A 15,944-nucleotide genomic window follows, 5' to 3' on the forward strand; every position below is an offset into this window, starting at 1 on the left:
TACATATGACTTGTATGGTATTACTGCTTCTAATACTGTGTGATGCTTTGTTTGTTTATCCATAATTTGTAAATATTTTGTGTCTGCATGTTTCAGTGTTAGTCAAATTAAACCAGCTTCTGCAAGTTACATGAGTTAGTTCAAATGCTTGGCATTAAAATAATTACTTTCATAAGATATTGTATCTGCTGTTCCGAGCCCTTATGGTATCTTGCTTAACAGTCTTGGATGTGTTTGCTCTCTGCTGGCAAAGACAATCTTCCCTAATGGGAGCATTTAGATGGTAATGTGCTAAATTCAGTAATAAGTAATGAAATTAATGAGCTGTCCCGGCACAACATTACCTTGCAGAGTAGAAAGACTATGAACAAGTAAGACTTTTAAGAGTGGTCAGCTGGAAGGAAATAGTTGGTAGGGTAGGCAATTAGTTTTTTCTTCTTCTGTTTGTACACTGTGAGTCCTTTGTAGCAGAGACTTCATTGAAGGCTTCTGGGTAACCATGGAAGGAGTGGACCTCTAGCCAGAAGCTGAGGCTGGCAAGTGATGTTGTGGATCACAGCATCAGTCAAATATGCTGCTGTACGGGAGCAGTGACTGAAAGAAAGAAGAGCAGAGAAACTTGGCTTTTGCAGCAATGCTTTTTTTTTGTGAATAGGAAAGAACCAGTGGTTCTAGTTGTTACCCCTGCCAAGTCCAGGGACCAGGAGGAGAGCGTGGAAATCTGTGCTTGCAGTTCAGAGTGCAGAGTGAAAGCTTTTATAGCTTTTATGCTACTGTCATGGCATAACTCTGTATAGAATCTGCCACAAAGACCAGGCCCACTTTGACAGCAATTTCAACATCCGATGAATGTGAAAGAATGTCATGATGACTGCTGACAAGCTGCCTCTGCATGTGGATCTTATTTTGGGGGCTGTATTTCTTCTGTAGCTTTGAGTGTTGACTTAAATGTCTGCTTTTTTTATCAACACTGATTCTTCCTTTGGAGCAACAGAACTTGAAGTGACTGAGATCTGCAAACAACTGATGTCTTTATGGTGGCATGGTATTGTTTAGATGACCCAGGCTGGGTCTTAGCTCAGTTTTCTTCATAGGTTTGGAATGGTATCTTAGTAGCTATTCCCAGAAGCTGGTGTATGGGAATGCAGTGGAATTGCATCCCTAAACTGACAGTACTGAACAGTGGAAGGACTGGGGAGGTCTGTTTGGTACCAGTCACCCAAGATTATTCCTGGTTTGTGCCATCTTACGTGTGACTTCCTGTGTCACATTGACCTAGATCTGAACTTTGTTCTTTCCTCTGTTTTCACATGTGATCCAAGTGTCTGTGCTTTGACCTGCCACTTGTTGTAAGAGTTCTCTGTTCAAGGGTCCCCCACCCTCCCTCAGATGAGCTGTTAGTCACCCAAAGGACAATTTGAAATGAGCTTTATTTTTTCCTAAACTTGATTTTGGCCCATCATTTTTTCATGATCTTGGTTGACTCGTATATATGCAGCTTTCCACAGAGGCATTTCCTTTCAGAGGAAGCAAGAAGACAATTAAGAAATGGGGTTACTCATGATAACTGGAACCTCCCATAAATTCCCACACATTTTCTTCCCTTGTTGCACTGTTTATTCTTAGTTCTTTCTCATAAGAAAGTTATTGGAGCTCTAAAGGTGTGATAAGTCCTTAATCTCAGTGCTTAGTGCTGGAGTCACTAGGAAGAGCTGGACTGCTGACAGGTGGTTAGTCATGGGGTGGGGGGAATGGGTGGAGGATTTGTCCTGTGACAGGGGTGCAGTACATACCAAGGTTTGTGCTTTGGTACCCTTTGTGCTTTGGGTGTTGTCAAGGCTGATCAGAGTTGGTGTGTTATAGCAGTGAGACTGTTTTTAATAACTGCAGCAATAGCTGGTGCATTACACTAGCTCTTGATAAATGTAAATATTGACACATTTATCTCTTCCTTGCTGATGGTTCCCCAGAGCTTAGGTTTTGTTCCAGGAAACGTATTTTAAGGTGTATTATTATTTGAAAAATACTTGTCTATGCACACTGGATGTGTGCAAACATATATTTTTATCTGTTGACCTTGATGCTGGCAGGCAGTTTGACATTAAAGTTGGAAGCTTTTATTTACATTAGGAAACAGAAAGGAAAAGTGCAATGGATCTGTCTTGTGGATTGGACGGTTTTTGGTCCTTTGTTCTGTACATTCAAAGTCTTAATGTATTTTTTTTTAGATCAGTGTACATTTATTTGAAAGCTGTTTAGGATAGTTGCTGTATTAGGGCAGAAAACCTCTTCAGTCCTCTCTCACTACTGTCTAAAACTAAGGTACAAACTAGAGGCAAAAGGACAGTAGAGACTGTCCCATGACTTAAGTACCATTTGGCCTGTAACAGATGTAGGCTACTATGCCTTCTTTCTCAAATAAATAATTTGATGAATTAATTTGCATTTTTGAAGTCATCAGCAGATGTGAAAATTATCTATACTGAAGAGCATTGCTAATGCAACCTTTGACTTAGCATGGTGGGGGTTGTTATGGGAGGGATGAAAAGCGCTGAAGGACATGACTCTTGTTTTCCTCTTTGTAGTCCCCTGCTGATCGCTCTCAGAAGATTCATGCTGGCGATGAAGTGATCCAAGTTAATCGGCAAACTGTGGTTAGTAACTAACAATGTTACCAACCTTCTCATATCCTTGCTCTGCAAGGCTTGCTCTCCACAGGTGCTGAGGGGATGGGATCAGGAGGCGGTTCTGGTGTTTTCCTTATGAAATATCTGAGGCTTTTTAATGTTTTGTTTTCCAGACAGATTTTATTCTTTGGAATATTTTGATAAAGTAAATATGCAATATTTCATGTTTAAATGCTGTATGCATCATATTAAAATCCTTCATGTTGTATTTAAGACCAGTTTTAAAATCTTCCTTAGAATCCACTGAAATGCAGATAAAACCAGCTAAAAAAACTCCCAGTCATTTGCAAATGATTCTCAAATCATTTGTATTTGGGAACTTGGATATAATGATTACATTTTTGCTTCGCACAGGTAAGCAATGCCTTTCAATGGGAGAAAGAAATATGGCAAAAATAGTTCACTGTGAATCCCTGTGTTAGTCAATTTGAGCATATCCATGCATCCTTCTAGGACCAGAACTGAGGTATAAAGAGCATTGCTTGATACCTCAGTTTAGTTTACAGCTTAAGTAGAGAACTTTCTTGGAAACAAAAATGAAGAACCGTGCAAAAAGGAAGCTTTCCTTTTTTTTTTTTTCTTAATTTTGACTCTTTTTGATGCCTTGTATATCTTCCAGGTTCATATTAAAACAGTTTGACTTGGGGAATTTGGGTTTTTCTTGTTTGTTTACTTTCAGAGAAGAAATGCCAAATAAAATATGTCTTTATTCTCTTCCAGGTTGGATGGCAGCTAAAAAATCTGGTGGCAAAGTTGAGAGAGAATCCTGCTGGAGTTAGACTGCTGCTTAAAAAACGTCCTACTGGCTCTTTCCATTTTACTCCTGCTCCATTAAAGAACCTGCGCTGGAAACCACCCTTGGTGCAGGTGAGAGGCTGCCAGCTCCACTCTGATCTCAGGATGGGAATGCCTTGGTTGCAGCTCAAAAAAGAGAAATCCCAGAAATGCTCCCAGGTACTCAAGTTTAACTACAGATCAAGGAAGGTTAGGTGAAATGGCTGTCCTTTTCTGATTCCTAGATAAAAGGAAAATGTTCTTACCTTTTGCTTTTTTATTTTTTCCTCTCTTTTCCTTAAAAACAGATAATGCCCTCTTGGTACACAAACGGACTAGGTGTGCTGAACATTTTAATCAGTCTACGTGTCACTGGGAGAACTTATCTGAGGAGAAACTGCTGAAACTGCTGATATGTATGGAATTCATCAGCATGGAGCAATAAAGGCTTTCTCTATTTAGCACAGTAATAAGTTTTTACCGAAATAACTTAGATTATTCCATATATTTGCCCTCTTTTTAGATGGGAGTGTTTGTCAAGAAGTCATTTAAACTACGTGTTTAAATAAGATTAGGTCATTGGGAGATTCCCAGATTGGCTACTGAGCAGACAAAGAAAGTGTGTTAATAATTATTAAATAACCATGTTGAGGAATGGCTTGTTGCATTAGGAAACTTAAGGTTTAATGCTTATAGAAGGAAACAACTGAAATGAATTTAAAGTGATTACGTGAAATGAATAAAATCAGGGAGAGTTCTCATTCCTACTCCTGTTGCGATACAGGTCTCCCTACAGCTGTGAGGGTAATTTATCAACCTATGAAATACCAGTGGCTATGACAAGTCTTGATGAAGGCAGATTTCTCTCAAACTGAGTAGAAGATGCGTACTTGACTACTTTTCTCATCCTTCCTTTCACCAATGCCTGTGTCTTGTTTTTGTGGCATCATGCCTGACATGTGCTACCAGTGTGAAGAGCTGAGGTGGGCTGGCTGTAGGCTACACCAAGCGGTGTTTCCTTAGGGGAATGAGAGATTGGAGAAGCCTGTTGGGGTTCTGCACACTGACCAGTAAAAGGCGGGTGCTTGTGCAGGGGTGCTGTTAACTAAGTGGACAGAGTGAAAACCTGGACACGTCCTTACAAAAAAGGGAGAGTTCCCTTGCCTGACAAAGGTGAAAGGGTCTTTGAAGCCTTTTCTCTCCTGGAGACAGACAGGAGCCTGGCAAGATACTGAGAATATATAAGTGAGCCACAAAGATGAGCAATGCCAAATCTATTTTTTCTTTGCTTCCCTGACTGTAGTTATATCTGTTGATCCAGTTTATGGTGAACTTTACCATATTCCTGTTTATACCTCAGGCTTTGGACTGTATGGGATAAAGGTAGCGTGGGCTGGCTTTGCAAGGTTTGCCAATCACATATTTTTAAAATAAATTATGTTCTTTTAATGCATTTAAAAATAGAAGAAGGGGTTTTGTCTCAGTTGCTTTTTTTGGAATTTACAGGAAAAATATAACTGGAAACAGCAAAATATTCTTGAGCAGTGGATTACCCAGGATAGGACTTCTGCAGGAGGGACTGCAAAGCTATCCAAAACTGGGGGTGAAGGAAAATGTAACTTCTAGGAGTTTTTAATGTGTTCATACAGCATGGAGATAACAGTTCACTAGGGGATGAAAATGGTACTATTGATTATTAAATTATCTTTTTGCGAATGATAAATAAATGCTCAGATGTCTGATAGCTCTCTAACATTTCAGACCAGTCCTCCACCAACTTCAACTCAGTCACCAGAAAGCACCGTGGATACCTCACTGAAGAAAGAGAAGCCAGCCATTTTGGATCTGTACATACCCCCTCCACCAGCTGTTCCATATTCTCCTCGGTATGCAAATAAACATGCACTACTGAACAAAAAACTCCTTCATTACACTTGTTTCTGAGCTGGCTTGCTATTACAACTCTGTGCAGATTAGCTTGATGAAACTGTAAATCTCAGACTTTCTTCTAGTTGCCTGAATGAATTGTATTGCTTAAACTTATGCTTAAATGCATACACTACCAGGACTGTAATAGGTTTTATTGCTAGAAGATTATTGTGTGCCACATAGATCAGAGTTGTTCCCAAAACACGAACAGATGTCACCTCAGGTTCTGTTTAAATCCACCGCAGCAAGAAGTAAATTTTATCTGTAACTTTTTTCACTGTTGAATATTTTTTCTAGCAGGTTAGGTAACTGTTGTGGGAGTTAGGATAGAAAAGAATGTCACGTTAAGATGCGTATAACATTAAATTGTTAAACTTGCAAGTTGTTTAAAACAGGAATGTTCCCACTGAAGGGAAGGGAGAGTCAATACATCAACTTTTATTTTTTTATGCTGTGGTGTAAGCTATAAAACTGCAGACCTGTGTACCCAGCAGGCGGGGGGTGGTGCGTATGGTAAGGCTAACTGTTGTTTGTTCTCAAGTCCATGTTGACTCATGCCAGAACCCTGCCAGCTGATCTTGGAAGGTGATGGAAAAAAAAGTTTTCAGGCAAGACATGAAAGGCAGGCATGCTTTCTGACCCATGCCAACACTTTAGGTTACATGTAGACAGCCCAACACAGGAACTCTGACCTTTTGCTGCAGGACTTGTGGGAGGGCACTTGCCTCCTGTCACATAAGGGCTGTGACAGAGACAGAGGTTCTATTACTGCAGTCTTTGGGGCAGGACTGGGAGGAGAGTTTCTCCAAGGTAGGGTCTCTACTGAAGTTGGATACACCTTGACATGCTCTCTCCCTGGTTTTATGGTTACGCATGTTCAGTTCTTTTAAAAAAACCCAAAACCTCAAATCTTTTGGCATAATAACAAGCATATAGATTTAGCAGATGAATGTCTTAGTCTTTTCGTTAAATTTCAAGCACATTGGTGAGTTACATGCATGTTTATCTTTCCTAAAGAGGCACAAAATTATATTGAGCTTCAGATGCCTTTAGAGCTGAATCTCTGTTGACAAGGAAGGAAATAATAGTGTGAGCTGTAAAACTTATCCTGGATGATGCATGGAAAGGGGGCTTAACTTTGACTTTTAAAGAAAGCAAATGTGGGAAGTTGTGGCAGGCAGGAAGAGGAGAAAAAGGGCAATTCTTTTGCTTTCTGTTTGGCTATTTATTTTGACCTCTGCATGTTTTGATTTTTTTCTTGAAATGGTGGTGCATTTGTGTGGTGGTTGCTTTCCCCCTCTCCTCCCCTCACCATCATCCTGTTCCCTTCCCTTCCTGGTGTGGATCTTCTCTGGTCCACGCTGGGAGGCAGAGAGCAGTGTTTGGTTTCCCTCCCTATGGCACAGTCTCCACGTGGTGGTGGTGTAGGAGAGCTCTCCATAGACATACAGTTGTGATGTAACATTTGAGTCCAATTTGCAGTCTCTGAATTTCCATAAATAGCTCCTTCCCATTAGTGGAGGGCTGGAAGAGTGGTATGTGCTGGCTGGGGGCTGCTGTGAATACTGGGGTATATATGTGCTTAGGCAGCCAGCTGTGTACTTTGATACCTGACTGGGCTAATGGTTGCTTCAAGCAATAGGATTGTAGCATGTACAGGGAAAGGAAAAAAAAACAAACAGGCAAATCTTAAGTTGGAGGGTAGCTTCTCTTGCAAAAGTACTTGCAGGGACATGTTCTAAAAATTGCTGTTCCTGGCCTTGGGAATGAGAGATTGCTCTGGGAAGGGAGTTCCTGCAGAATTTAATCAAAATCATATATGCATATATATGTATGTATGTGTGTAGGTATATATATATGCACATGTATGTATATATGTGTATATATATATACACTATGAATCTATTATTGGAACTCTCAAGGAGGGAGAGAGAAAGTGGTAAATATTCAGTGACAGTTATTTGTCTCCTACAGTGACTGAAAACCATAGTCCCTCAGAGGTGTTGCCATGACACAGAGATGGATAAATTTGTGTAGGACTCCTGATTCACAGCTGCATACTGAGCAGGCAGTGAATCAGGGGCTTTGATGCCCTCAGGTCAGAAAGATCTCATTTATCAAAATCTTTTGCATGAGTGGAACCTCTAAACTTCTCTGTGTGTTAAATTCCTGGCTCGTTAACGGTGAATATGGCATAAGGCAGGTAGCTTTCTCTTCTGACTTGCTTTTTTTCTTTTCCAGCTTGTTTAGAAGTGTATTTCCAACCTAGTCATGTCTGTAATGTTAAACTCTTAAGTTACTAACTGATGTGACATGTCCTTTCAGAGATGAAAAGGGGAGTTTTGTGTATGGAGGAGGCAACAAACACAGTCAACCATTAGCTGGGTCCAAGGGGGCCGAGTCTCCCAATTCTTTTCTGGATCAGGAGAGTCGAAGACGAAGGTTTACTATTGCTGATTCAGATCAGTTGCCTGGGTATCCTCTGGAAGTAAATATCCTACCAGCCAAGATGAGGGAAAAAACACAGTCCTATGGTGAGTTTATTCCTCTCTCATTATCACTGTTATGATAAGTGCTTTGGTCAGTTTGAAGTGATTTGTGTTAGAAAACTGTTCATTAGACTTGATGGGTGGGCCTTCTCTACTTCTCAAATAGTAATTGAAATTACACATCTGAAATAATTTCACTTAAATACCGTTATTTCTGTAATGAGTGTCGTTCAGCTGGGCTCTGCTGCTACAGATGACCATTTCCATGTGTGTTTTGGTTATAACATTATGTCCTCTGCTGTAAATGAGCAAGTGTGTTCAATCAAAGCTGTTCAATCTCAGCACATTGATCTCTTATTATTGATACCACCAGTGGAAGTATCTTCAAATATTTTTTTTCTGCAATTTGAACTCCTTATTGCTATATCTCTCCCTTTGTTTAATTGTGAAAAGTATCAATTTAAAAATTGTTTTCCTTAACCTTTTGTAATTCCTCATTACCTTTTATGTTGCCAATAGGAAAACCTCGTCCATTGTCAATGCCTGCTGATGGAAGTTGGATAGGAGCTGCAGAACGCTTCTCTAGGCCACGAGGATTAGGGAGAAAAGGCAAGGTTTTAGGTGTCATCCCTCCTCTTCCCTTCCTCTCCAAAATTTCCTTGGGGTCAACTGCATGAAAGTGTTTAAATTAGGAACGGAGGACTATGGTTTGCATATTGCTGAGCTGATCCAAGGTGACAGTTGTTGGTTTTAGCAGGAATGCCAGATGGTAGTTGTGAAATTTGTGAGGCTATTCAGTGCTGGGACTCAAACTTTTTCCTGTCTTAGAATTCTTGTGAGCGTTAAAAGTAAGCTAGAATGACTAGGGCAGATCTGTACTTGTCTCTTTATAGACAAGTATTGTTTTTACGCAAATCTCTTTCCCTTTCTTCTGAATTTAATATTGATTGTAAAACTACTTTTTTAATAAATCTTTCTGATTCTTTAGCTCACTGTGGAGGCTGTTGTACAAGCAGGCTTGTTCTCTAAATGTAAAATGTAGGGCCTTTTAGAAGTTGCTTTTTACTGTGACTCCTGTTAGAAAACAACATATTCTGCAGACATCACTGAATGGGAGAGACAGAAGCTCATAACACTGGGTGTTAGGTTGGGTGGCTTGTTTTACTTGCTACACTGTCCTTCTCTTCCCATCCCCTTTTGCATCTGAAGGGCTATTTGAGTACTATTAGAGTGGGAAATAAAGATGAGTAGTTTCTTCTTGAAATGGGTTATGAAGACTAATGCGTAATTCTGCGTAAAATAGATGCTGAATTCTATTATTGTAATGCAAAAATAGGAGTCCATAAGCAGTATAAACCTGGAGGGATATTAGAAGCAAGCTAAGTAACAAGTCTAACAGAGCAATCACCAGGTGGCAGGGCTGGTTTTTGTATGTATGTTTTTTTGTTTAGTTTTGCTTTTGGTTTTTTGTTGACTTTTTTTAATACTTGAAATGTACCTAAGTGCCGAAGGCTTGTATGTAAGCTGTACTGAATCACATCCAAAGGCCTGTCTAGTCCAGTAGGATGCCTCTAGCAACAACTGCCACGATCAGCTGTCTAAGGAAGAGTAAAAACAGAGAAAGCATCACAAATCACTGGTCAAAACCAATTATCAAAATTAATTTCTTTTGTCCAGAGTAATATTTGTATCTTTTAAGTTACTCATGAGTTACATTGAGAAAAATATGGATTCAACTCTGGTCTCTTCAGCATTTTGAATAACATGTTACAAGACAGTTTGCTAGGTCTCACCCATGATAATGATTTGCATGATGGTAGTCTGAACTAGCATTTTTGGTGTGTGTGAATCTGGAATTTAACAGTCAAATGGTATCTTCTCTGTATATGGATTTATTTTCTTGTTATTTGTGTTACTTAAAAAAAAATATTAAAGAAGCAAACAGCTATAAATCTATTGATAGCTGCTTATGTTGAGGTGAGTTATGAAAAATAACCAAAATCTAGGGAATTTGAAGTGTAACCAGAATATTTTTTATAAAAATAGAAAGTGTTAATGGAGGGGTTTGAAGTTATTAATAATTGTCTTTCCTTCTCCTGTTTGTACAGGTGAAGATGTCCTCTGCAGGTACTTCAGTAATGAAAGGATACCCCCAATCATTGAAGAAAGCCCCTCCACGCAGTACCCCCTCTCCAGACCAGTGTCCGACAAGCAGTTAGTGAAGGGAACGGATTATATTCGAGGCAGCAGGTGTTTTATGAATACAGACCTCCACAACAGCGCAACGATTCCTTTTCAAGAGGAAGGTGCTAAAAAATCGTCGGTTACATCATCCACAAAACACTCCTCTGCAGAACCCTCGCTGCTGGTCAGTTGGATCACAAGACTGAAATTGTTGACTCACTGACTATTGTCCACAGTACTGTTACCAAGTGCCTTTGCTCATCGATCAGACTTCTCTACTTTTCAGCTTAACTGACGCATAGTGACTAATGCAGTGTTCTTTTCCTGGAGAACCTTACATTTTTGCCTTTTTGTGACTTTTGACAGATCAGAGGGTGTCATAGTGCAAGGAGGGGAAAAAAGATAAAGATCAAGTTCCTCTTCCTGGCCAAAAGCTGAAGGCGTTTATTCCCATGGAAATAAGTAGAATTCAGTGAGATAGAGGCCACACATGACCTGGAATGTGCATAGTGACTCAGAAGAAAGAATTGTGTTACTGTGAAGTCCAGTGGCACTTTAGTTGTCTGAATGCTCAGAGACTGGTGTGATTGGCTGGGTGTCAGAGTATGCAGAGCTCAGCACAAGTTGCGTTGCATTACTCTCCTGACCAGGAAGGATAAGCAGAGAAACAGTGGTTTTGTGCAACTTACTGATGCTGTTGCAAATACTGCGTGAGATCAACCTTGTGAGGAAGCAGTAATAGTGTTGCTGTTCTTTCTCTGATACCAGAAATTCTATGAAGGCTTAGGAAGAGAGTTCTCTCATTCAGAGATTTTAGGAAATTGGACTAATTTAATTATAAATCAATCCAACCTGATATATAAACTATTTTATTGAAATCACAGTAGAAATAAAGTGCACTGAACAACTGCAGTGCTTGTCTGTAAAGGTATATGGATTGCTGCAACATACCAAGGAAATGCATCTGTAGAGGTGGTAAAAGAATATATATTTTTTTCCTTAATTGTTTAAGAATGATTTGCTGTTAACCAAAGTAACCTTTTAAAGACAGTCCTGTTGGACTTATGAGAACTTTTACAATGGTTCAGTTTTTGAATGATGTGTTGTTTTTATGAAAAATATGTGCTATCATACACTACAATTGTAAGACATCTGCTATTTTCTATATAGCTCAAATCTTTACACCTCCAGAATTTTGAAATAGCATTGGGTATTTTGGGAGGAAAATAAAACTTGTTTAACAAAAGAGGGTGATATTAAAGAGGTATTGTTCAAAACAGAATGTACATAGGACTGCTAGTATGCAAACATAAAAAAAGTTTAAAGTAATTTAAGTGTTAAATATAGTTGTATATATTTTTTACACTTAAGCAGATACTGTTTGTACCTTCCTGTATTGCAGCACTGGGCACAGCTTAGTCAAATGAAAAGTTTTTGTGTTCCCTGCTAGTTATAAGACTAGCTATTTTTGTAGATGATACATTGCCAACAGCCTTTACTCCTTTGGTCTTGCTGAAAAGAAGGATTTGTATTTAATAATTGGTGGGTAAAGAGGGGAGTTAAGTACTAGTTTTCACTTTGGACTGGGGCAGGAATCACATGCGACAACATGAGTGTTAAAAACACTATAATCTGACTGTGAACATGTGACCATTCTGTTGCAACAAGCTTATGAAGTTGTGCTACAGCCCCGCAGAGAGAGACAGGGTGTTTCAGTTCTCAATTAATTATGTTTGATTGTGAGTGGTGATTTAGGTGGGGGCTGGTTTGGACCTTTCTAATCAAAGCAGATTATAATATGTCCATCTTGTGGCACTCTTCTCCACTGCCCGAGATGGCAATCTGTGCTAGAGATGTGACCAAACACTGCTGCAATGCAGTCGAACCCTAGAATGGTTTGGTTCTGCCTCCAAGAAGAAGGCTGAAACTGCCATGTTGTGGGCACTGTGATGTAGTATAGTCCAACCTCAAATTGACTGAACTGTTTTAAAGTAAATCACAGTTACTAGATCAAAGATGTTGTCTAAACAAGACTATTAAAATGGAAATTTTGCTCATCTCCAGTGTCCTGTTTTCCACAGTTTAAGAGTGCTCTATAGTTTAGGGGTAAAAAAAAGTCCCACAGATCTAGGAATAAATCACAGTCAATATCTTTCTGGCATAACCTGAGAAAAATGTAGGTAACAAGTTAGAAACTGCTATTATGCAGAAACCTGGCTTATCTCTTGGTATCAAAGGTACATGTATCTATTCTATCAAAAACTATGCCTAAGCTGACTTCCCTAATTAGTACAACATACATATCCAGATATCCTGTCATGGTACAGCAGTCCACACTACTCTGAATACTCTGTCACAGCGGCAAAACAACACAGTTAAATGGAAAAGATCATAAATCCCATGAAAATGAAAAAGAATATTTAGTACTCCTGCATATATGTATAGTGAGGAAGGTGTACTTCAGAAATAGAGAGCAGGCTTCTATTTTAGTCTGTAGAGTATTTGCAAGGCAGTACCTTGAATGTTCCCTTACATAACTGTTGCAAGAAAATACTATTTTAGATAGTAATGTGCAAGAGGAAATAAGACATAAATATGAATACTAATGGCTTGTAGAGATAGAGTTCAGGGCAATTCTTCAAGCAATGTGTTTCCTCTATTATTATGGATAATTAAATTAATCAGTGTTTGAATTCTGGATGACCAAAAGAGGTGAACAGACTACTGTATTATAGTAATTTTATACTAATCAATTAACTGATAACCTTTTCTTCCTCATAAGCAGGGCTTGTTTTAAAAACAACATATTCCATAAGGTGTGTGCTCATTGAACAGAAAGAGAGGAAAAAATAAAAATCTAAAACTTAGCCAAACGAGGAAACAGATGATGAAGACTAGTTTTATAGTTGGAGAGGATAAAGAATTTTCTTCTTGCATATTTTTTTTGTCCAAATCTTATGTCCTATTTTATTACATTGCCAGCAGACAGCCTTCACAAACTGCTCTATACCTGCAGCCACATCCTGAATAAACCAAGTTAAACACCTCATCAGGCTTCAACTTAGACTTTGAGCTCAAACCTTTTTTTGCTTCCCTGGGAGTTTTTCTGCATTCATCAGTCAATTTTGGGAATATCTTACACATGATGGACAGCAGGGCTCTTTTGTGCATGCATATGCAGAAATGCCTTTGCCAGCAGGATTGGTATCTTGAAGGAAGGTGTTAGTTGTTTGTGTTGCTTGTGTTTTCTGCACTTAAATAAGTGCTACTTCTCCTAGCTTCCACTCTAGGTCCTAGTGCACCACCTCAGAGTGTGAGTTAGAAATACTCATGTACAATTGGAAACAAGTGTTAGGTCCTTTGGAGTACTCTGACTTTGTCCTGCTGTACAGCTGTAGCTTCTTTTTTCTATGTAACCCGAGTTTTTCTTTGCACATGCTGTGGTGATGGAGCATGTGCTTTTTGAGGCAATCACATATGAATGCTTCTGTCACCTTGCAGAATGTAATTTTTTTACAATGGACAAGAACTCTCAAGAAAGCCATTGACTTACACTAAAATACAGAAAGAGCATTCCAAAAGGACTCAGCTTGTAGAATGAAGAAAGATGGGCCAGGCTAAGCTACATATATTGGTCGGTGTTGTGTTGAACGCTGTTTCAGCTGCATGGCAGTAACTCTCAAAGAAAGCAGCTCACACAAGTGCAGCACGCATGTACTTCTGCTGCATTTGTATGATGCTAGAATATGAAACAGTCATTCAAAGTAGTTATATATAGTTCCACACATGGTACTTGAGCTGTAATACGTATAACAAAAGCAGTCAAGAACTGCTGTCAATATGTAACTTCACCAAATTCTACTGCCCACACTGCTGCTGCATCGGTTTAAAATAGTATGCCCTCTTTATCCTGTTGCCTGCACAATGCAGACCCAGCTCTGGCAAGTCCCTAAACATCAGTTTTGTCTTCTTTTGTGATAGTGGTGAGATTGTGTCATTCCCATGGGGCCTCATGCAGTGATCCGAAAGCTTAGTTTGGGTTTTTCTGGACTTAGTCCAAAAGTGGAAGGTCAAATTTAAAAACAGTATTACTGAACCACTATTACTTTGAGTTGGGATTTCTTTTTTATACATACTAAATATGAAACAGGGAGGAGCTGTCTGTTGCACGTACTTTGCCAGAAGGAGGAAAAATAAGGATTACATATTCAGTGGAGGTAAAAACTCCAGATCTTTGGGTGTCCTCCAGTTCTTGCCAGTGTGAGAAATGTGTTTGTTTTAGCATGACATAGAATAGATGTAAACATTTCTTTTTAAACCTCTCTGTGTGGCCACCTCAGTTGTTCAGGATAATGTAAGCCACTGACTTTCTCCCTTAAGTGGTTATAGAGTTAGCCCAATATATTTTTTTGGGAGAGGACAAAGATACCTTTTCTTAGACAAATACATGATTGATTAACTGGGTATGGAGACAGAGGAATTAAGCATAAAACTAGTGCTGGAGAGTGCTGATTTATTGGGAGAACCCTTGGGATCAGTTTAAGACTCTGGTTCCTGTTTGTTCCCTGGGCTCTGGTGAGGATGAATGGTTCACTGTGCATCTATGCAGGGTTACAGTTTGGCAGCTAGGCAGCAGCCAAGGAATCAGAGAACAGCCCAGTCCAATTTACTGTGCCATCTTCAGCAAAGTGGGTTAGTTGTTTGGGCTTCTTTGGTTTTGATTTTTTGGTTGGTTGCTTGTTTCCCTTCCCCTGTCTCCATAAGTGTAGCCCTCCTTCAGTAAAAATGGGCCAAAGTAGGAACTGTTGAAATGTACCTGTGGAGCGAACACAAGAAGATCCTGATGAAGCAGTGGGCTGTGCTTGCTGATGAGGCCAAGCTGCCATGTGTTTAGATTTGCTCTGGGAATGCCTTTGCAGGTAATGAGCCTCAGACGTTGTGACTTTTGCTTAGGGACTTTTTTGTTCAGGTAATATTTACTGAGAGGTGTAGAAAATGCCACAGTCTAAACTGATATATGTATTTAATGTTCTTTCCCCAAGTAATCATGTGTCTCAATGTTACCTAATAATGGGTTTTCCTCTTCCATCCCCCATTAGCTGTTTTCAGTACAAATCTTTCTCAGGAAATCCTCCCATATTTCCAGTGTAAATGTTAATAATTCCAAGTAGTCACAAATGGACTGTAATATTTTAAACTGTAAAAAACAAAAACAAACAAAAAACCCCCAACCAAACAAAACCTCAAAACCAAAACACAAGAAGAAACACTTTTTCTACCTTGTGAATCACAACTTGATGAATAATAATGAAACTAAGGATTTTTACTCAGGTGAAAGATCAGCCAGACTTTAGTGGCTGCATCTTGGGTGATTTGTTTGATTTTATTACATGATAGTAGGAAGTGAGGCCTGTAGTTCAGGTATTGTAGATTCTTGCAGAGCAAGGTGTTTAAATGTGTCTCCACAGAACCTGACCAAAGGCTTTCTTAGGTGTAATGCAGCTTCTCATAAGACTGTCTTCCCCAAGCCCACTGAATGTCCCATTGAATATGCAGAAGTCTTAATATCATCTGACATAGTTCTTGACCATTTGTGTCTGGTGAGAAGTTGATATAAGTTGCTATAAGTGAGTAGGATGAGAAGAAAATACATGATGTCCAAAATTAATTATTTCCCTTTCTGTATGTTCTTCTTCCTCTTTGACATTCTCCTCCTTATACTAAGGCCAAGGGACTTTCCAGGAATTTATTGCACAAACAAAGAGCTATAAATCCCTTTAATATTTATAGCATAATCTAGTTTGTTTTGATGTCTGAGATAGTTTTGGCCAGAGCTTTCCAGTAAAAATAGCACAGCCCACAAGACAGTATTTCCAAGCTC

At 39.2% G+C, this 15,944-nt stretch overlaps 1 protein-coding gene across 2 annotated transcripts in view; it reads left to right on the forward strand.

Annotated features, from left to right (window-relative positions):
* Window positions 1-15,318, forward strand: part of CNKSR3 (CNKSR family member 3) — a 62,398-nt gene extending 47,080 nt beyond the window's left edge. The window contains exons 8-13 of one of the 2 annotated variants that reach the window (XM_051801680.1): window positions 2,586-2,654; window positions 3,408-3,641; window positions 5,223-5,347; window positions 7,716-7,924; window positions 8,399-8,488; window positions 9,988-15,318. In XM_051801680.1, the coding sequence (XP_051657640.1) occupies window positions 2,586-2,654; window positions 3,408-3,641; window positions 5,223-5,347; window positions 7,716-7,924; window positions 8,399-8,488; window positions 9,988-10,286 (1,026 nt within the window). In that variant the 3' untranslated portion in view covers window positions 10,287-15,318. The remainder of the gene's footprint in view (window positions 1-2,585; window positions 2,655-3,407; window positions 3,642-5,222; window positions 5,348-7,715; window positions 7,925-8,398; window positions 8,489-9,987) is intronic. The other variant, XM_051801681.1, reaches the window with a different exon arrangement.
* The last annotated feature ends 626 nt before the right edge of the window (window positions 15,319-15,944 follow it).

The sequence above is a fragment of the Manacus candei genome, unplaced genomic scaffold (genome assembly GCF_025592945.1).
Source record: "Manacus candei isolate 608988 ecotype Guabito, Panama unplaced genomic scaffold, ASM2559294v1 h1tg000052l, whole genome shotgun sequence".
In the NCBI taxonomy this organism is placed as follows: Eukaryota; Metazoa; Chordata; class Aves; order Passeriformes; family Pipridae; genus Manacus; species Manacus candei.